Source organism: Gopherus evgoodei, chromosome 9 (genome assembly GCF_007399415.2).
Source record: "Gopherus evgoodei ecotype Sinaloan lineage chromosome 9, rGopEvg1_v1.p, whole genome shotgun sequence".
In the NCBI taxonomy this organism is placed as follows: Eukaryota; Metazoa; Chordata; order Testudines; family Testudinidae; genus Gopherus; species Gopherus evgoodei.
In genome coordinates this window covers 38,602,816-38,625,322 of record NC_044330.1, presented here as the reverse complement: position 1 = coordinate 38,625,322, position 22,507 = coordinate 38,602,816, and the positions used below count along the sequence as shown (strand labels likewise).

General features: G+C 42.4%; 1 protein-coding gene across 2 annotated transcripts in view; it reads left to right on the top strand.

The window, feature by feature from the left end:
* SGPP2 (sphingosine-1-phosphate phosphatase 2) overlaps positions 1-22,507 on the top strand; it is a 77,433-nt gene that overhangs the window by 29,675 nt on the left and 25,251 nt on the right. Inside the window, exon 2 of one of the 2 annotated variants that reach the window (XM_030576547.1) lies at positions 1,620-1,778. In XM_030576547.1, coding sequence (XP_030432407.1) covers positions 1,620-1,778 — 159 coding nt within the window. Of the gene's footprint in view, positions 1-1,619; positions 1,783-22,507 lie in introns of those variants that run through there. The other variant, XM_030576548.1, reaches the window with a different exon arrangement.

Sequence of the window (22,507 nt, the reverse complement as noted above, 5' to 3'; positions counted from 1 at the left end):
TATAGTGGAGACCCCCCATTTTGGGGAAACTAGCAGTTAGGTGGGGCTTACCCCTTTCTCCCCTCCTCCCTCGCCACGTGGCCTTAGGAGGAAAAAATGCAGAGAGGAGCTAGGCAGAGACTCCAACAGGTAGGAGCAGCTGCACAAGCAGCCAAAGCAGGAACATTTGGACATTCAGAACACTTCAGTTTTGACTGGGCATTCTCTGCCTTGTGCTGATTGGCTGTTTACTCCAACTCTCCCCCCTGTCCCCGCAAAGTCTCTTCATCTCAGCTTCACTCCCCACCTGCCCCTCTTCTCCACTGCCACCGCCTCAGCTCTCTTTCCTTCAGCATCTCCCCCTCTCCCATCACTTTTCTTTCCATTTAGCTGATCTCTTCCCCCCTGCCCCCGCCATGGTGGAACTAATAGAACACTTGGCATCACATTGTTCACTCTGCTTGTCTGCTTTATCCCTTCCCCCACCCTGCCTTTCTCTGGTCGAGTTAGATTGTAAGCTCTTCAGAGCAGAGACCATCTGCAACTCCATGTTCGTACAGCGCCTAGCACAATGGGGTCCATTCATAGTTGGTCCTTAGGCACTACCGCAATAAACAAACATTAAAGATGTACATCTTCAAAGAGCAATTACAGGTAATAACCTGTTATAAGAGATGGGTGGAAGGTTTCGTTCTGTTGAATCATGTTGCGTATTGACATACAAAAAGTAGGAGAGGGATGAAAAATTGGAAGTATTAAAGCACATAACAATAGGAGAACTATTTCTTACCCTTGATTGATGGATATCCACCTCATTTTGCAATCTGCTCATGCAGCCCTTTTGAAAGTTGAATCAAGTTAAATTTAAGCAATTTAGCATATAAATTACCCGTCATGAAGCATTTATTGAATTTTTAAAAGGTTATGTCAGTCGTCTTTTCCCACTGCAGTGACAGGAGAGGAGATGCTGTTTCTACAGTTGCTTAATCCCCACATTGAGATAGAGGCAGAGTTTGTGGCCCTCTGGATAAGAGAGTTGGGGGAAAATGGAGGTTTAAAGTAAAAAAAAAATTTTAAAAGGAGGGATGAAGCAAGTGACATGCCACTTGCTATCTTAGGACAAATTTCAGGATGTATAAAGGCAACTGGTAATCCCGTCTCCCTAGCCAGTGAGGCAAATCTCAAAAACACAAGTTGCTTTATTTACTATTCTATTTGATTTTGGGGTTTTGCTTTGTCTCATTACATTCTTTTCTCAAGAGCAATAGTTCTTCCTTTTATCTAAAACTGCCTAAGCTCCCTAAATTTAGAGCCAGGAGGGTTCCACATCTGACCCTCCAAAAACAGAGACTAGTCCAGGTCTGAACCTTTGCACATGCATGTGTGTGTCTGCCTTCCTGTTTATCATAGATTTGTCATAATCTAAGATATACAGAGGAGGAGGAGAAACACATTTCATCTATATATCAGTTAGTTATAAAATTCACTTTTATATGAAAAGCTGAATGTACAGTTCTTGAGTCTCACTGCAAAAAAAGTGTCTGAATTTCAAAGTGGTTTGTAGCCCTAGTTTAAATTGCACTGCTAACAACTTAATTCAATAAGTTCACTGAAACATGCTAAAAACATTTTACTTTCAGGATTGTGCACAGAAGTATGTTGTGAAGAATTATTTCTACTACTACCTGTTCAAGTTTTCATCTGCCTTGGGTGAAGAGATTTTTTACATCACATTCCTTCCATTCACCTACTGGAACATCAATCACGATGTGTCGAGGAGGCTGGTAATGATGTGGTGTGTAAGTACGGATGTGATTATTAAAACATTTATTAATTCCATTACTGTAACACCATAATAATCAACTTCTTCTGGTTTTTGATTGTTTTGTTTTTATTAAAAACTAAAGTAAGATGAATTGTGCTTCCAGAAGCACAAGTGTAATTTTTCAAACTAATTTTAGAAAGGGATTTTACTTACACTGTTTCAAAGACACAATCAACCTTGTATCACTCCTTATTGGAAGTGCAGTTGTGCTTGCAACTGGGAAGAGAGGTGACCAAGGTTATGAATAAAATATTGGGTGCATCTACTCTTCCTACCCCCAAAGTGGCAATGAGAGGTTTAAAATATTTGGCTATTTCTCTCTAGTCAAAGCAGGGGCGGCTCCAGGCACCAGCACAGCAGGTTTGTGCCTGGGGCGGCAAGCTGCGGGGGGCAGCCTGCTGGTCGCTGTGAGGGCGTTAGTCAGGCTGCCTTCGGCGACGTGCCTGCGGGAGATCCTCCGGTCCTGCAGTTTTGGTGGTAATTTGGCGGCGGGTACGCCGAAGGCGTGGAACCGGCGGACCTCCTGCAGGTGCTCCACCAAATCTGCATTACGAGCGGACCTCCTGCAGGCGCTCCGCCGAATCCGCATTACCAGCGGACCTCCCGCAGACATGCTGCTGAAAGCCGCCTGACTGCCGTGCCTGGGGCTGCAAAATACATAGAGCCGCCTCTGACCCCAAGCTCCCACTATACTATTGATGTTAATTTAAAACGTGAAATTATCATTTGGATTTCATTTTAATATTGCTCTTCTTAATTTGCTCTGATTCTAGCTAAGGCTTTACCTTATCTGATGTCTCAATTTTAAGTTCGTGGTCACCATAGTCACCAACAGCCCATTGCACATTATTTGTGTTTTGGCCAGAGTGACAGAGATAAATACTTCTGTGCTCATATATGGCTACAAATTTTAATCAAAGACCACAAAGAGTGAAGATCTTCTTATTGCCAGGTTCATACTTGTTTCTCTTTGCTGTTCCAGCACTCTAGAAGTGAGGTTCTATAAGTAAAAGTAGCTGTAAAAATAGCATTTTGGAGCTCCAGGTCTATTTTCACACAGTGATTCTGTGTCTCGGATACTCAAGTCAACAAGCAAAAACCTGGTGGTGTTTTCAAACTGCCAATACATCAAACTAAGCCTGGGATCTGAGAGTCAAGATGGGTTCTTTCCTTCTTACGCATCATCACCAATCATAAAGATTCTCAAGGCCAAATGAGTTTTTTTTTATTATATCCATGCAGTCACATTGCCATCAGTAGCTTTGCACAAGTATAAATTACTGACTCTAATGGAGACCTGGTAAGCAATTCATCTGATGCACAGGAGAGGAAGGATTCCAGTTCATACCTGTTTTAACATGTTTTAATCACTATAGTAATCAGATTGACTGAGTGCACACAGGGAGCAGAGCTGTTGAGTAAGGAGATATTTTTACAGACCTGCTTAAAGTAGAATTGCACTCTCCAACACTACCCTCCCTTTTAAAACCTCTTATACTTTAGTGTAGTGAACTGACTTGGTATTGGTGTAATTGTGACCTCTGCTGGAACAAGTAGACTGGGACTACAGTTCTTTCAAGAGAGCCAGCTGAAGAAACAATTCCAAGAAACGTTTCTAATTGGTACCACAAGTGTCATGTAGGTGGTTAAATACCATGGTATGTAAAACAGAATAAGTCATTACAATAAGTTTATGAAGCAACGGTAGTGGAAAGTTTGAGAGAGGTAGGTATCATTTTGGGGGGGGGGGGGAAATGTCACTGTCTTGAAGGTTCCAACACCAGTTATTAAAGGTATTACATTTTTAGTTAGTTTATTTCGCCCCCATTCGATAACCAACTTGCTTCCTTTTTACAGGCTCTCCAGCAGGGCTAGCTAGAAAACATTCCTTTTTCAGTATGACAGATTAGTCTAAGAACCTTCCAGTTCGTATAGCAGTATTTTCTCTCAGTTACTCTTATTTCTTTCACTTAACCTTCTTCATATCCAACAACTCATGCTAGAAGAATCCAGTTTGTAGGCCTGAGAAATGAGAATCCACAGCCTGGATTTGAATAAAGAAATCTCCGTAATCTCACTTTGGACAAAGAATAAGGGCCCTGATTCTGTGTCCATTGAAGTAAAGAGTCCAGTGGTAAAGAGTTAAGTGACTAGTGGTGCAGGATCAATATAGGATCATATCCCAAATGAGCAGGCTTTAACGCCATTTTCAGTCTGACAGCTTCTGAAGATGTTTGCATCACTGTGTTTTGTGTTTTTCATTTGCAGGCTAGTGCTAACAAGAGTTAATACAAGAATAACAACGTGCCTGGTTACCCATTAATAACTGCAGTTTTGTTGATATTGTTAATTCTGTTTGTGTAATACTATAATCCTATTTGTACAGCAGTAATCTGATCAGGGTGGAGGGAGGGACATCTTTTCATTTTAAACATGAAAGTAGAGCATTTAAGAAATTGGTTAGTAACTTTTGAGAAATGTATTATCCGGATTAGGCGTGACGCCGAACCAGGTCTGAAATTCACCTTTTACCATTGTGAATGGTTTGCTTAATTGCAGGTGAGGATTTTTTTTAAATCTAGCTATTTTCTGTAGTATCTCCTACAGACAGATCAGTGGATCCGGTCACTCATCCAGACTAGCTTGGGAGAAATGTAGTGTCAGTGAAAACTTGTCTGTGATGTATAGCAGTGGTCCCCAAAGTGTAGGGGGCACCCCCCTAGAAGGGCATGGAAGGACATTTTGGGGGGTAGGGCGCAGCAGGGCCCAAGTTAGCCTGCTGTGCTCCCTGTGCTGCTCTGTCTCTGCCCCCAGCCACGGTCCCGGCCCTTGCCGCAGCCTCAGTCCCCAACTGCAGACCATCTGCAGATCTGCTCCTGGCCCCATTCCCAGTCTTGCTCCCAGCCCCAGCCCTGCCCCCAGCCTCAGCTCCCTTACCCCATCCACATTCCCCTCTCCCCCACCCCCCCCCCGCTCTTGGCCTTGGCTGAGGGGTGTGTGAACTGGAGTAAGGGGAGGAGGAGGTGTGCAACCCTGAAAAGTTTGGGAACTACTGATATAGTTTAAGTCCCTTGTGATGGGAGTTCTCCATGTCTTTGTCATTGCTGTCTGATATTTTTTGAATGAAAGGCACCATAAAATATTATCTGAAGTAATTTGACTTATGTATGTCTTCCACTAAAACAACCATTTTGGGAATGGAAGACAACAGTCATTCTTTGCCTATAATTATAGATAACAAATTTTATGAAGGCAAGTTAAGAAATAAATTCTCCAACTGGAACTAGGAGTAGGTGGACAGCATATAATTAGAGTTGGGCTCTGGTCAGAAATACTCCCCCTCTTTTTGGAAAAGTGCCATGGAATCTTAATAAGTAATTAGTGCCTCTTTTTTACATCTCACTCAAAAGATAGACTCAGACTTTAAGGTCAGAAGGGACCAACACGATCATCTAGTGTGACCTCCTGCACATTGCAGACCAAGAACCTACCCACTTCTGTAATAGACCCCTGACCTCTGGCTGAGTTACTGAAGTCCTCCAATCATGGTTTAAAGAGGTCAAGTTGCAAAGAATCCACCATTTACACTAGTTTAAACCTGCAAGTGGACTGTGCTCCCTGCTGCAGAGGAAGGCAGAAAAGCCCCAGGGTCTCTTCCAATCAGACCTGGGGGAAAATTCCTTCTGACCCCAAATATGGCGATCAGTTAGACCCTGAGCATGTGGGCAAGACCCACCAGGCAGATATCGGAGAGAGAATTCTCTGTAGTAACCCAGAGCCCTCCACATCTAGTGGCCCATCTCCGGCTGTTGGAGATTTTTGCTACTGAAAGCCGCCAATGGGCCACATGCTATTATAGGTAGTCCTGTCATACCATCTCCTCCATAAATTTAATAAGCTCAGTCTTGAAGCCAGTTAGATTTTTTGCCCCGACTGCTCCACTTGGAAGATAACACTTCCAGCATCACAATACTTTCTAACACCACACATAAGCACTGGTTTGATATTCAGAGAGAAGATTGATTCCTATTGAAGTGCTAACATCTCTTCTCATGGGACGCTTTTAAGGAAAACCAGGTTCTGTCCAAGTACTAACCAGGTCTAGCCCTGTGGAATTCAAGAGATATTTCAAGGTCAGAATGCTAGGTTGTATGGCTATCATTACTGCTTGTTTCTGGCTGCTAAGTGAGATACACAGTGGCTTTGGCAATGAAAGGGAAAAGGAAGCTTATTTTAAATTAAGGATTTTCACAGGTTTTTTTTTAAACATTTTCCTTCTATTTAGTTGAAGAGTTAAATGTCTGTATGAATACTGAGCATTATTATATATTCAATTTGGCAAATGCAACTGGATGGTCTGTGCTGAAGCCATACAGTTTTTGAACAATATGCAGTGTTCATTGCAGCCTTTGTAACTTGTCCTAGGGGTGCTTGTTCCTGTAATCTGTGGTAGCCTAGAGGAATGAGATATACCAGGATTGTTACTTTTTCCCAACTAGACCAAAAAAAATAAATAAATAAATTTCCCTTCCGGGGTGGTGGGGGAGGGCAGGGAAGCACGAGTGTTTTATTAAATGAAATACAGAATACACATACTATGTGATTCACTTTGTCCACCTGTTTATTCCACAAAAATGATGCATATGTTGCCAAAATGAAGCACTTTCAATTCTGTAAGTAAAACACAGACATGCTAATTAAGACTTCAGCCCTAGTTAACTAGTTAGGATTATCACTCTTTTGTATCAGCTCTTAGATAATGGTACATTTTTACCTACTTACTATCGCCTTCAGCACTGGGCCTGTTACAAAGTTTTAACCAAACCACTCTGACTATGCAGCAAACAAAATCAATTGGTGTTGAGCTGACTGAGCAGGAGTGAAGATCTTTTAAAACCTGACAGTTTCAAATCCCATTGTCTTGTCTTTCATGATTTTACTGCCAAAAACTTCCCACTATTTTGATGCAACAATCTGTGATGAAACCTCCTTCCCAAACACAGTCATGGGTAACTTCAATTTTGAATGCTAGAGTAGATGGAAGGCATTGAGAATTGTGTTCCATCATTTCATCTTCTTTTCTATGCCCAGCCTATGCTTTTTCTATTCAGGATCAGTCATTAGCTAAGAAATTGAAATGATCTGTAGCTTCTCTGAATCATTTTTCAGTTTTGCCCTTGGATGGTTCCAGGTCTCAGTTAATTAGATTTCCAGTGGAGAGAGTGCAACAGTAGTGTGATCAGCCTACAGTGTCAAGATCTTGCAAAACCATCATCAATGTCTTTTGTAAATTCAGTGCCACCCTGCTGATGAAGCCACACAGTGTGCATTTTTCACAAAAGAGTGGAGCTGCTCGACGTTTTACAACTGAATACTATTTTGTCAAAAACAGCCTTTTGTCGAAAATAGAATTGTTTTGTAAAAAAAAAAGTTATTTTTTTAAAAACATTTCATTTTTTTTCAACAAATTGGAAAAACAAAAAATTGGGTCTCCTCAGTTTTTTTCTTTTTCCCTCCCTTTTTCAGTGATGAGAAAAGGGAGAAGGAAAGAACACACACACATTTTGAAAGTAAACATTTTCAGCAATTCTCATGAAAAGTTTCGAATAAATGAAAAATTGTCCCTTTTTGAGACATGCAGAACAGTGACTTTGACATGTTTGGAACATTTCCCCACACCTCCTGTTTTTTTGACCAGCTTTAATCACAAGTCATCCTCATTCACAGTGCAGTTTTCAACATACTTTTCATAGCTGAATGCCAGTGAGGGATAAAATCTTCCTGGCAGCTCCACCAATTGTTACTGGGCAGCTATATCGATTCTCCTCTTTTAGTCAAGCAATTAACAATGAGGCTGATGGTGGTTGTGGAAAAAATCAAAGTTCTTCTGCAAGGTGCTCTAGGACAGTAAGGTTTAGATAGTGTGCTGGACACCCATCCATCTGAATGATCCATCAATCATTAGGAGAGTAAAACAATACATTGCACTGCTATAATACCATCCACCTGAGGATCTCAAAAGACTTGACAAAATATTAATCACCAGCATCCTATTCGATACATAGGTGTTATCCCCATTTTAAAGAGAGAGGTAATTATTTGCCCAAGATTACACAGCAAGAGGCTGGAAGAGCTGTGAAAACAATCCAGCTGTCTTGACTCCCATTCTTAAGCTATAACCACCTGGAAATCCTTCTCTGATTCATCCAAATTCTCTTCAATCCGCACAGCTTGGGCTGGAAATCTGAACAGCATTTGTCGTGAGATTAAATTTCTGGCTGAAGCAGACATATCAAACAAACAAACAAACCTGCTTCTTTGAGTCTCACCACAGGTTTGAGTTTATAGGGGGAAAGTGCCCATCACTACTCGCAGCACGAACACTGCATATTGGTACATATTCAGCTCATTCAGAGACAGATCAAGGAACTACTTTGCTACACTTTCCCCCTCCTGCTTGTCATTCAGTATGCTTAAGATTACATTTAAACAAAACAAAGGAAGACCATTAACTCAGTTACCCAAGTACTTTTTATTTTTGTGTTTTAATTTGAGTGTTATGTGCACACCCGTGTGGGTGTATAATGTGTACACAATGCATATATACGTGTGTGTGCACGTACTACATTCGCTTTCTGACCCTGTAGTATGTTGACACCTATGGCAGTATACAGAATACGTGAGCAATGTGGACTTTGCCAGGGGAGCGTTTGAGATTGCCTTTGTGTCACAGAGATAAGCTGGTATTTACTGAAGAGCTGACATTTCAGGAACAAGCTAGCCTTCCTAATCAGTATACAGTATGTATTATGATGAGTAGAACTGGAGAAATGGAATCAGGTTTCAGAAGGGGCAAAGTTCTGTGCAAGACCGGGGGCCTTAGGAATGCAGAGTGGGACCAGACTTGCCAAAAATGAAAATCTTGCTTCATATTTATATAAACTGATTATTAAATAAAGATCATTAATGCCAAATTGGAACAAAAATATCCACAAAAATCACATTAAAAATGAACTTACTTTTTAAAATGGTTTTTGCTTTATTATTTAGATTAAATAACTTATTTTTCATAGTATAATAAGAGGTTGCAATTAAGACTTCAGATCTGAATTCCTGATAAAATCTTTCATTTAATAGATTTAATTTAATAGAAAAAAATAGGTTTTCCTCTCAGGTCAGGATGGACCACTGGGATCATTTAGTCTGGCCACCTGCAAAACGCAAGCCATAGAACCTCATCTAGAATTTCTGCATCAAACCCATCCATTCTATGTGAACTAGAGCATACATCTATTAGAAAGCTATCCAGAGTTCAAGTGATGAAAAATCCACTCTGTCCCTAGGTAAACTTAGGAGGGCTTGGATTCAAAACCCTGATCTGAACATGCCTGAAACCAGGTGGTCTTGTTTTTTTGGCCCATATCCAAATCAGATATAAAACAGTATAGCTATCATAAGATCAGTATTTCTTGCAAGATATTTCCATAATTTGAGTCTCAAATAATGTTTAAATAGTTAATGAGCCTTTAGAGATGTGACACTTGAGCCATTAGTCCCAGTTTGACTTCAAACCCAGATTCTGAACCCTCACCCAAACCTAATCTCTACTGTATGTAGGTTCTTATACCGCCCTCATCACTAATACCTGAGCACCTTCCAGCAGTGGATTAAGCAACATGACTAGCAATACAGATCGATATCCTAAACTCTTGTATATCGGCTACATTTCAGAGGGGTGAGTAGGGGATGAAGAGGGGAATTAGGATTAATGTTCATTTGTTGCAAGAATTTCATTAAGAATTGCCCTATTTCAGACTGCTTCTCTCTCCTATTGCTCTCAGTGGGAGTGAAGACAATTCTTTATGGAATTATCTGTAGAATATTTGTGAGTGCTCATTGAAAAAGTTTTTTTCTGTCAGTCTTCATAACCGAAAGCAAAAAGTAACCGTTAATCCTAAATGTTTTTTTTAAAAAGCATCTGTTGCACCAGAACTACAGAGGAATAGAGGAGACAGGAGAGAAAGCAAGCGGCGAATCAGTGTCTGCATTGTGGAACATGGGGATAGGAGAATGTTGGGGTGCCAAAGAAAGTGGTGGAGGGGAGGAGGAAGGTGGCAAACAGAATTAAAGTTCGGGTGCCTTAATTGTGCATTTCCATACCTTAACTTGTTTGTATTCCTTTTAGCTTTAACCTTAGCTCTGAATTGCTTGGGTGTGTAAAGCTTAGGTTTGCAATAATTAAACCATCCCTGTAATGTTACCTTTGAGTTAGAGATACGTATTCAGTCTTGCTTCTAGTTTTACATGGCTTTTATCTGGGGAATTTTGTACAAGTTGTATGCTTAAATCAGTGAGATTATGCTGATTTATGCTATCAGAGGACCTGGTCCTTGGTTTGTGGGTGTGGTATTGTGGGTGGTAGGAGAAGATTCCCACTCTGAATTAATGAGAAAATTTGCATGACATGTTGCCTTGCAGTGGAACAGTAGTTGAAAGCTGTTGGTTTTTGCAAGACTTGTAAATGATGATGTATTTTGACTTTAAGGGTAAATATTTATTAACACACTGGAATTTAACTGTATTCGTGGTTCCAATTGACATTACTGCTGTTGGATTCTTGGGCACCACTTTGAAAACTTATTTATTGATCAATTGTGATTTCATTGTGATATATGTTTTAGCTTGGAAAGAATAGAGTTTTAGTCAATAAATGTCAATTTCACCATACACAAACAAAGATATATATATTTCCATCGATAGGAATTTACAGATAGGAAAAGTAAGAAAAATGCTGCTTGAGAATTTAGAGTTTGATGTTTACTTTGTATATTTTGACATGTGATGCTGACAGTTGTGTCTGAACAGTTATAAAGTTTTAACTTTTTTAATCTCACCATCTACTATCATTAAATAAATTACTTTCAGACACACACGATTAATTTCCTACAACCGTGAAAAAGATAAAAATCAGAAAAAATGCTTAAAACCCATAATTTTGTACAACTGTGAAAGTGTAAAATTGATGCAAATCACTTTTAATTTTTTTTAAAAACAAACCAGTATTATGTCAAAATAATAAAATTAAAATTGAATTCTGCCAAGCCAACACATTTTATTGCATATTAATGTGTCCTCAGCATTCTAGGGGAGACTCTTTCACAAACAGATGAATGCAACTGCATTTGCTACTGAAAAACACTTCCACCTCAATATTGTGGGCCTAATTTTCAAATGTGGGTCCCAAGACATGACATCCAAATCCTGCATTTAGATGTGTAAAACTGCTTCACCTCCCACGTACATAGTCATTTGCATACCTTAAATGCAGTATTGAGCATCCAGATGTGATAGTTGGGCATCCACCTTGCTGCCCATATTTGAAATTTGAGCTCCCCAAAGAAGTGAAGAGTCTAAGAAAAAGTAATACCAAGCTTGGGTTTACTACATTTCCATAGTACTTGGGGATCAAAATAAGTGATCACAGAGTAAAGTAGTATTATCTTCAAAATAGTAAAAAGCTGTGGGTTGGAAATGATTCTGCAAGTGCTGGGAATTACTATCTGCTTGCAATGGAAAGTGCAACGAAAGTTCTCACAACTGAAGCAAATAATGCTTTATCAGTCGTCATACAATGTGTGCCTCATGTTGCATGTCCAGCGTGTTGAAGTGCAGCAAGCTGTTTGCTAGAGATTCAGACCTTGGTGAACAGGCTCCTGCTATGTTTTTCTTTAAGAAAGAAAGGAAAAAAGAAAAAAAAAGTTTCTTGGAACAAAGACACTGTTTCACCACAGTTGGTACGCAAACTGCAGGAGTTTTGCAGTTTGAGGGAGAGATCAGATAATATACAAAACTATTGGTACAATAACTTATATAGCCTTCTCCTGAAGTTGAGCTTGATTCATTGTTAGGTGTAACTCCACTGAATCCGGTCAAAATACATCAGGGATGAATGTAGCACATCACTTTTTGCAACGGAATTTTAAAGACTTTGTAAGACCTCAGTTTGTTCTCAAGAGGATCCAAGGAAAGACAGATCTAATAATCTATAGATTAAGACTTTTGTCTGTTCTCTTCCATATTTCCTGATTTTTCCTCTAGTTTATTTCTAGGTCTCTGAGCTGGAAGAATTTGAATTTTTCAAAAAAGTGTGGGAAATGGCTTTGTGGCAGTCCAGGGAATTTTCAAAGCTGGTATTGGTCATGCTCAAGTCTGAGAACCCAATGGCTTGAGCACTGGAGGCAGGCTGGAGGTGTGGTCTGAGAAATGGGTGCCCAAACAGTATTTTCAGGAAATCCCAGGGTTGCTCATGGGCTGTTCCAGGTACTGCTCCTCCTCATTCTTTCTGACATCATCTGTTTGGCTGTGTCTGAAAATAGCCTGCTTTTTAAAATGTACATCACACTGGGGTGTCTAGGCTTCACTATTGTATGTAAAATGCATGAATAATTTTGAAAATCCCATCGAACAGTATGTGCTGAGGCAACTTGAGTGTGGTCAAGTGCCAGTTTGTAAGTCTTATGGGAATCCAACTCTCAGCCTCCTAAGTGACGCTGATCCTGCCAAAGCTTTTGAAAATGTTGGCCTCGCTGTGCAGAAACGCCCCCCTTATCTGCTTCATGTTCAGTCTCAGTCATGTTCCAGCCCAGCAAATGGGTGAAATCGTTTTATGCCGTGTCTACACTATGAGCTTGCATGTGATTGTCTTGCTGATGTATACATACTAGCCCTAGCTCTCCTTGAACCAGCATGAGAATAAATAGCAGCGTAGCCACAGTAGCACAGACAGTAGCAGTGGAGACATAGTTTAGCTGTGCCAAGTACGTACCCACTGGTTTCAGTTTGTGCTCAGCAAGCATGTGTACACAAGCAGGGGAGATCAAACCCTTGGCTCATAGTGTAGACATAGCCTTAATGTCATTTAAACACACACACCGCCCTGACACTTTTCTATCCATTCTGATGCTGGAGAGACTTGTAGCATTGTGCAGACATCCTCCAGGAGTACTGGGTGAGCTTGTGCCCCAGGGAGACAGTGGTACATGGGGGAGGACACTAGTACCTTGAGAACAGGGTGACCAGATGTCCCGATTTTGGGGTCTTTTTCTTACATAGACTCCTATTACCTCCCCACTCTGTCCCAGTTTTTCACATTTGCTGTCTGGTCACCCTGCTTGAGAACATAACATCATATACCAGTGAGGTGGTGAAAAGCCCAGTGTCTGGGGACCCAGCTAGGCATGAGCTGATAGACAACTTGGGTATCTACTACTGTGAGTATTTTTCAAAGAGCAGCAGCGTCCACATCCTCCTATGAAAATTCAACGTGTTGTCTGAGTGTCTGATTTTGGGAATCCTCTACAGAAAGCTCTTTTGAATATTCTCCTGAAAAGTCTCCCTTGAACCAGACTATTCTTCTGCTTGCAAAGCACTTGAGCAAGTTCTCACTTTGGATATGTGCTCCCTTAAAATGAACAAAGAACAGAAAAATAGCAGCGTTCGCAAGCTCTTGCTATATAGTTGTGTACCAGAGCCACTCTTTCCTCTTTTGATTTTTTCTGGTTCCAGGTAGACTCTACTTTGGATTTGGTTAAACATTAAATTTAAAATCCCCAAGCGGATATGCTGCAAACAAAAATGTTTGGCCTTTTTAGAATCACTGTGAAACAATAAGGGAAGTTTCCCATTTTTGCCCTCCTCGACACACACACACACGATTTTGGTTCTTTGGAATTACTACTATAATCTGAAAAATGACTCTGTCTTGATGACTAGAAATCTGCACATACACATTTCATAGAACCTAGTCTCAGCTGTCTGTCCCTTTGATCAAACAAAGTAAATCCACACAGCTAGAGGTCAGCCTTCCTCATCTTTGTTTAAATTTCTCATCTGAGTGGCTATGAAAAGAGGTGGGTTTTTTGTGTTTTTGTTTAAGAATAGCTTGTTTCAATGAAGAAGTTTTTTGAAATACAGAGTCCCAGAGACATGGTAGCTTAAAAACTCTACTGGATCAGACAGGTCAGAAATCATGTTAATGTCTAAAAGTCCTTGCAGAGTTTAACAGATTTCAGTAGTCTCCTTGCATTTTTTTGAATGGCTTCTGTGTCCCCTAAAGAAAACTAGCATATCCAAATCTAATGCAAATCTGAAACCTAGTTATTTTTAACACAAGGTTTGTTAGTGTTTGACTGTATTTTTTGAAAACATTCTTCATTTTGAGTAAATTGTGTTAGAGCACATTGTCTGGATAAGTTACTCTTTCATATTCACAACTAAGATGCTCTTTCTTAAAGAAAGTGAAACAACTGAATGACAACTCAAAAGAACTAAATTTCCTTTAGAGGGTTGTGTAGTAAGATATAGCTTCAGAATTGTCTGAAGTACACCAGGAAGGTATCCCGCTTTTTTACTTTCGTCTCACAATGGCTTTTGTCCTGCTTTATTAGATGTAGTAATAATTAGTATAACTTATTTAAGGCCAGAAAGGAGCACCAGATCATCTAGCCTGACCTTTTGTATATCAAAGACTGCTGCCACCACCACCTGCACAGTGCACACTAAACTCAACAACTGAAATGAGACCAAAGTATTACAGCCCAGACAGGGGTGAAAGTAACTTAAATGACTTACTGGTACTCAGGGCGGCCAGGGTCCTATGCAAGGTGGGGGGGGGCACTCTGGGGCGGGGCCTTGGGCAGAAGGAGCAGGGCTGGGGCCAAAATCCCCCAGCCAACCCTTTAGCGCTGCCCGGCCTGCACCTCCTGGGGCTTTGGCAGCAATTTAAAGGACCTGGGGCTCTGACCACAAGCGTGGCAGCCAGGAGACCCAGACCCTTTAAATTGTCACCAGAGCCCCGGTCACTGCTGCCACTAGCAGGGGCGGCTCTAGGTATTTTGCTGCCCCAACCACAGCAGGCAGGCTGTCTTCGGCAGCTTGCCTGTGGGAGGTCCCCCGTCCCACGGATTTGGAGGCATGCCGGCGGGAGGTCCACCGAAGCCGCAGGACCAGCTGACCCTCCACAGGCATGCAGCCGTAGGCAACTTGCCTGCCACCTTCGCGGCAACCGGCAGAGTGCCCCCCATGGCTTGCCGCCCCAGGCACGTGCTTGGCATGCTGGTGCCTGGAGCCGCTCCTGGCCACTACCACAGCAGAGGCCGGAACCACGGGCCCTTTAAATCGCTGCCGGAGCCCCGAGGTAGTAATAGTGGAGGCTGGGAGCCCAGGGGCTCTGGCTGCTGCTGGGAGCCTGGGGCTCTTTAAATCGCCAGGCCCTGGGGCAGCTGCCCCTTTTGCTCCCCCCCCTCAGCAGCCCTGCCGGTATGTTTGGCACTTTCCAGTACGCTGGACTGGACTGGCTTACTTTCACCTCTGCCCACAGAAGCCTATTATGTGCTATAGGCAGATAATAGGGGGGACCAAGGTGCACCAGTAGTGATATACCAAAATAATCCCAACAAGTGACCCATACCCACATGCTGCAGAAGAAAGGGAAAAAACCCCAAGGTTCTTACCAATCTAACCTGAGGGAAAATTCCACACATGGCAATCAGTTAGATTGTGAGTAAGAACCAGCCAGCCAAACACCTGAGGGAAAATATTCAATTCTTAATGGGTTGGTTATTTTGTTTCAGTCATGGACAGATCTTGCACACATAATTTATAAGTGCAATATCGCAAATGTGTATTTTTCTTTTATTGTCCAAAGTCTGTTCCCCCTACGCACCCTGGGGAAAATCAAGGACAGAAAGTAGTGGCTGCTTGCTTATAACGTTATGGTGAAATCTTGGCCCTTTTGCAGACAGTGTTGATGCTTTCATAGACTACAGTGGAGTTAGGCTTCCACCGTAATGTACAGCTGGGAAATAGTTGTTCAGATCCTTCCCAGGACAGTACTTTCTCTTTGGGTGTAACAGCTACAAACGTCTCCTTAGCAGAAAGGTTCTATTTTTGTCTTTCCTTCACACAATCACAAAATAGCTCCTGCTTTTTCTTCTCTTTCTCAGCTAAGGAATAAAAAAGGTATTCAGAGTGGGTATTTTTTAAAAAATATTTTACTTTTAGATTGTTAAAAAGTATTATTTTTATATATAAACCAGTTATCTTACCTACTTTGAGTTTAGCTCTTCTGGTAAACCCAAGATCTAATGCATCAGAACTATATCATTGGTCTCCTAGGCGCCAACCTCTACTGGCACTGGTGGGTGCTCGACCCCCCCTCTACCCCCAGCCCCACCCCTCCCGCCCCTATTCTGACTCCTTCCCCAATTCTCAGCTGCGTCTCCTTCCCTGAGCGTGCCACGTTCCCGCTCCTCCCCCCTTTTATGAGGAAAAATGGGGAATAAGACATTTACCAACTATGAACTAATCTCAGATGAAAAATTTGAATGTACTTGAATGATACAACTGATCCAGTGTTGACACACCTTTATTGTCTAGTTGCAGCAAAATCTTGAGTAGGTGAGGGTGGATCTCACTGCCAAATTTTCAAGTCCCTACTCCAAAACACAGAGAGGTACTAGTGTTTCTTAGGTCTGGTCTACGCTACGCATTTAGACCGAATTTAGCAGCGTTAAACCTATTTAACCCTGCACCCATCCACACAACGAGGCCCTTTATATCAATATAAAGGGCTCTTAAAACTGATTTCTGTACTCCTCCCCAACGAGGGGAGTAGCGCTGAAATTGGTATTGCCATGTCAGCTTAGGGTTAGTGTGGCCGCAAATCGACGGTATTGGCCTCCGGGCGGTATCCCACGGTGCACCATTGTGACCGCTCTGGAAAGCAATCTGAACTTGGATGCACTGGCCAGGTAGACAGGAAAAGCCCCGCGAACTTTTGAATGTCATTTCCTGTTTGCCCAGCGTAGAACACTGATCAGCATGGGTGGCAATGCAGTCCCAAATCCAAAAAGAGCTCCAGAATGGACTGTACGGGAGATACTGGATCTGATCGCTGCATGGGGAGACAAATCTGTTCGATCAGAGCTCCGTTCCAGAAGACGAAATGCCAAAGCATTTGAAAAAATCTCCAGGCTATGATAGACAGAGGCCACAGCAGGGACTCAACACAGTGCTGTGTGACAAGCGTAACGGAAAGCCAAAGAATCAAATGGACGCTTATGGAGGGAGGGAGGGGGTACTGAGGACTTGAGCTATCCCACAGTTCCTGCAGTCTCCGAAAAATATTTGCATTCTTGGCTGAACTCTCAATGCCTGAAGGGTCAAAAACATTGTCACCAGTGGTTCAGGGAATATGTTGTCAATTTACTCCCCCTCTCCTCAAAGAAAAGGGAAAAAAATCATTTCTCGCCTCTTTTCAATGTCACCATATGTCTACTGGATGCTGCTGGTAGACTCAGTGCTGCAGCGCTAAACAGCATCATCCTCTCCACTCTCCTCCCTGGTGGCAGACGGTACAGTACAAAATGACTGATAGCCGTCCTTGTCATCATGCCGTGAGTGCTCCTGGCTGGCCTCAGTGAGGTTGGCCGAGGGCGCCTGGGGAAAAATGGGAATGACTCCCGGTCATTCCCTTCTTTAAGCTTTGTGTCCTGGAGATTCAGTCCTGGCAGATGGTGCAATAGGGCTGGTAACCGTCCTCATCATAGCAGCTGGAGTCTGAGCTCCTCTTCCCACCACCCTTTAATGAGTAATGGAGATGTCCTGCCTGGAATGTCATAGCAGCTGGAGGCTGCTTCCCCCTCATTTTATCTCACTAAAAATCAATGTTTCTTATTCCTGCATTCTTTATTACTTCATCACACAAATGGGGGAACAACTGCCATGGTAGCCCAGGAAGGGTGTGGGAGGAGGGAAGCAATAGGTGGGGTTGTTGCAGGGGCACCCCCTAGAATGGCATGCAGCTCATCATTTCTGCGGGATATCTGGGACTCGGATCTGGAGCGGCTGTGCTCTTTGGTTCTCTGGTAGACTTGCCCCATATTCTAGGCAGGACTGACTCTATGTTTAGACAAAACATAAAGAAGGGAATGACCTGGGAAGTCATTCCCACTTTTGTCCATGCGCCCCTGGCCAACCACAGCGAGGCCGGCCAGGAGCACCCGTGACAGCAGCAGACGGTACAATATGACTGATAACCGTCATCGCCAATTTCCAAAGCGGCAGACAGTGCAATAGGGCTGGTAACCATCTCTGCTACCTTGAAAAGGCAAATGAATGCTGCTGTGTAGCACTGCAGTACCACGTCTGTCAGCAGCATCCAGTTCACACGGTGACAGTGACAAAAGGCTAAATGAGCTCCATGGTTATCATGCTATAGCATCAGCCAAGGCAATCCAGAGAAAAAGGGCGTGAAATGATTGTCTGCCGTTGCTTTCACGGAGGAAGGAACGAGTGATGACATTTACCCAGAATCACCCACGACACTGTTTTTGCTCCATCATGCATTGAGATCTTAACCCAGAATTCCAATGGGTGGGGGAGACTGTGGGAACTATGGGATAGTTACGCGATAGCTACCCACAGTGCAATGCTCTGGAAATCAACACTAGCCTCGGTACATGGACGCACACCGCCGAATTAATGTGCTTAGTGTGGCCACGTGCACTCGACTTTATACAATTTGTTTTAAAAAAACGGTTTCTGTAAAGTCAGAATAATCTCATAGTTTAGACATACCCTAAATGAAAGAGCTGGAAGACTTTAAAAAAAAAAAACCCACATGCAACCATGGGCAAAAACATATTTTTCTAAACTTAGTCTTAGAAACAATTGAACCGTTTTAGCTGAAACTTTTCAAACAAACAAAAACCAAAATACCTGAGGCAGACACTCAGCAAGGAAGACTTCCACCCCAAATGGTTTGACAAAGTTATAAGCAACTGAAAACAGGGTTGTATAATGGACAATGTCAGCTAACCTTTTATATAGTCTTTGTTATCTGTGCTGCACATAATAAATGTGTACAGGAAGCAGATTATATATTGCACACCCTTGAGAGTGTTTGCTTAAACTATTACCTCTGATTCATGAATAAAGGAATCCAAAAAAAGAATGTAGCTTAAAAAGGTGGTTGTTTTTTTATCTTCTGTTCATCAGAAGCTGTAATTTTATGCCTAAAGCAGTTCACCCTTTCACAGTGGGATAGGGAAACTCAAGAGACACCATGAGCAACAGTTGCACCGTTTGAACTGGTTAACTGCCCTGAAGCTCTTAGCTAGCTGTGGTAAAACATTCTTTGCAAAAAGATCATGGAGAGGTTACCGCTCCGCCTCTCTAGACGGTGACTACTATGTGTGATAAATAGCCCTCTTATGAAATGATCATATTTAATAACTCCATGCTTATTACAAAAGTTAGGGAACTGGAGCTACTGAAAGAGTCAATGGTGCTTTCCCTTCTTTGATTTTTTTTTCCAGGCCTTTTTATTTTAACTTGGATAATGAATAAGGGTGAGATGTAGAAATGTGGTTCCAGCAGTCTCAGCAGTTGTAGCAAGTGCCAGGCACTCTGTTTCTTTGTTGCAAGGGCAGGGCACATGTTTAAAAAGAGCATGAGGAAATGGCCCATCAATACACAGTTGTCTGAGGCTGCTACATGGTTCAGTAATACTGTTGGTTTCTGATCATCCTTTAAAAAGGAGGTAAAGCTTTGGGCAACAAGGAAGAGATGAGATGGGAGAGAGAAATGAATTAGTAAGTGGGGTTGTGTGTAAAATTGGTATGATCAATAAGGAAGAATATTGAATTATAATTAACTTTGTGGAGGCGACTGTGCCATTCTGAGGAAAATAATGAGTATTGCATATAGAACTGATTTAAAAGAAACTACCACCTTTTCAAGTAGCCAGTCTGTGGAAATCACTGTACCAGAAAACCCTCATGCCAAGTAAACTTGCCAACTTTCTATTCAGACAAAACCGAACACCCTTGCCCCGCCCCCTGCCTCACCCCTCCTCTGAGGCCATGCCCATGTCCCACCTCTTCTCCGAGGCCCTGCCCTGCTCACTCCAACCCTCTGGGCTGAGATTGAGGGGTTTGGAGGGTGGAGAATCAGCTAGGGCAGGGGGGCAAGAGGGGCTCAGGGGTACAGGCTCTGGGCGGCGCTTACCTCAAGCAGCTCCCAGAAGCAGTGGCACGTCCTGCCTTCGGCTCCTATGTGGAGGCACGGCCAGGTGGCTGTGTGTGCTGCCCCATCCACAGGTGCCACCCCCTCAGCTCCCATTGGTCACAAAGCCCCCTGGCTCCTCATAGGAGCCAGAGGGGGGACGTGCCGGCTGCTTTCCGAGAGCTATGTGGCGCGGAGGCTAGCAGGGAGCCTGCCAGCCCCACTGTGCAGCACCGCCAACTGGACAGTCAGTGGCCGGTCAGTGGTGCTGATCGAAGCCACTAGGATCCCTTTTTGACCAGGTGTTCCAGTCGAAAACCGGACACCTAGTCACCCTAATGCAAAGTACTGTGTCTGTCTCTAAAATGATCTGGTCCATTTAAATAAACTAATTGCTTTAATGTTACAATATATCTTATGTTATGCACAATGCACTGAAGGACCAATCCTGGTGCATCTGCACCCACTGACGGCGCTGCCTATGTAGGAATTTGCAGAGTAAGTGATGTGCAGGTGGGAAGAGGAAAGCACGCAGGGGAAAGAATGCCAGAGTTTATGCAGGCATCATGGAGAACATGTCCACGAGGACACCATGCTTGTTTCTTTGGAGATCTGTAGGTGGATGATTGGGGATTCAGTGGATCTACTCCTAAGTGGATCCGCCAGCCATTCCCTTTCTGAGGAGGAGGGCGGTAGGCAGTGCAGAGACTAATAGCTGTGTACTCACAAAACACAACAGGTCTACAACCATAGGCTTCCTCCTTAGGCTAACCCCTTGTTCTTGGGCTTGGCACAAAGAATCAGATATACCCCTGAAAGAATATACTCTCTTAGTCTTTCCACAGCTTCAGGTCTCCCTCTCAATGAATCAAGCAGTTAAATGTATAGGTTGCAGTTTGTCTGTTCACTCAGGTTTTTGCCAGAGGAGGCTGGATATGTGATCTGTAAAACAATGCATCCTAGATTTTTGTTTTAATTTCTAGAGTCAGACATCCATTTTATAAGTCTGAAAAATAAATACTGCTTTCATGGGTTTTGTCTTTCTACCTTTCCTTCTCCTGTAACAAATATCACTTGCAAAGAATGCCAGTCCTTACCTTTTCACCCTCCAATGTGCTTGACACTCTAATGCCATTTCTGTCCAGATACAACAGCCATGTTAAAACAAAAGCAGCTTGCTTGCTAATAGCAGTGTGTTAATCTAGGAAAGAAAGTGAATATGCAGGATTTCTGGTGCCAGTCTACACAAATGCTTTAGAAAGAAAGGCAAACTGACAGGTTCAAAGTCAGGCAGCCAGAGTAAGTAGAAGCCTCAAGATAAAATTCACCAATGTCATTGACCCCATGTATATTCTCGACTTTCATTAATGGATCAATAGATCAGATAAGAAGAACTCAAAATAGAAAGCTGAAAATAAATAAAATATAATGGCTGCATTTGGGCTCCTTTGTTAGACAGCAAAAGAATATTTCAGAGTATAAAAATAGAAAAGACTGATCAAAGTGCTCTGCCAAGTCTTCAGACATCTGAGGAACAATGGGCCTTTCTAGCTCACATACTAAAGCTCTCACAGTAGATTTTCTTGGAGAACTCAATTAGAAGTAGGTTGCTGTCTTTATATCAGGATAATGGCCTGAACCACAGAATGATTAGGATTAGATGTAATCACCTAAGAGTTCGCAAATGTAACAACCAACTTCAGAAACCTGGCAATACCGTGCAAATATTGTCAAATGGGAAATTACATATTCTCACAGAAGAAACTGCAGCAAAAATAGTGCCACTTATTATATTAAGGTACCAAGCCACTGTCTAGACGAATTATTTTCTCTATTGTATTCTCAGACTTTTTTCCTTCAATAGTTACTCAAGTGGGAGTTTTGTGATGATTCTGTGGAACCAGTGTAACGATATGAGGGATGAGAACAGACTCCATATCTCTTCCCACACCATATATCGTGTGTGTGTGTGCGCGCGCGCACACAGAAACATGCACACTTTGTATACATGTGTAGGAGTGTGTATACAATACCTAGCTCTTTTATAGCTTCTTTTTAAATTAGTAGCTCTCAAAAGCACTTCACACTCATTGAGGTATTTAACGGATTTCATGTGTATCGATACAATTTGCATACATCCTGCAGAGGAAGAACGGTTAAAGGCAATGACTGATATGGTGACGTATGAGAGAGAAGTATTTAAAATGCAGGATCATTTAGTTGAGTATGAACTTAAGATGCACGAGAACCCTTTTTTGGTTACATAAAGCAGGTCTGAAATGATATCAACATTGATCTACATGCTGAAAACACAAAAAAACCTACAAGTAAATAATGATGGAAAGACATGCACTCGTTATTGTCTTCATGAGAAGTGGTAAAACTAATCCTGCATAAAGGTCAAGCAGCCAGCTGCACCATGGAGAACTCTGGCACCCATGGGTGGGAGGAATCCTCTGCCTTTCAAGCTTTGGAGATAGCTACTACTGCAAATTAAGCTGCTGTAATGGCTCTCTCAGCCACTTTGTTTCCCCCTTTAAAATGTGGCACTGACCAGTACTTCTGCATAGTAATGGATCCCTCAGGGTCCATCCTGTCTTCCCACACAATGTACCTGCTCCACTAGATCAAGGGGGA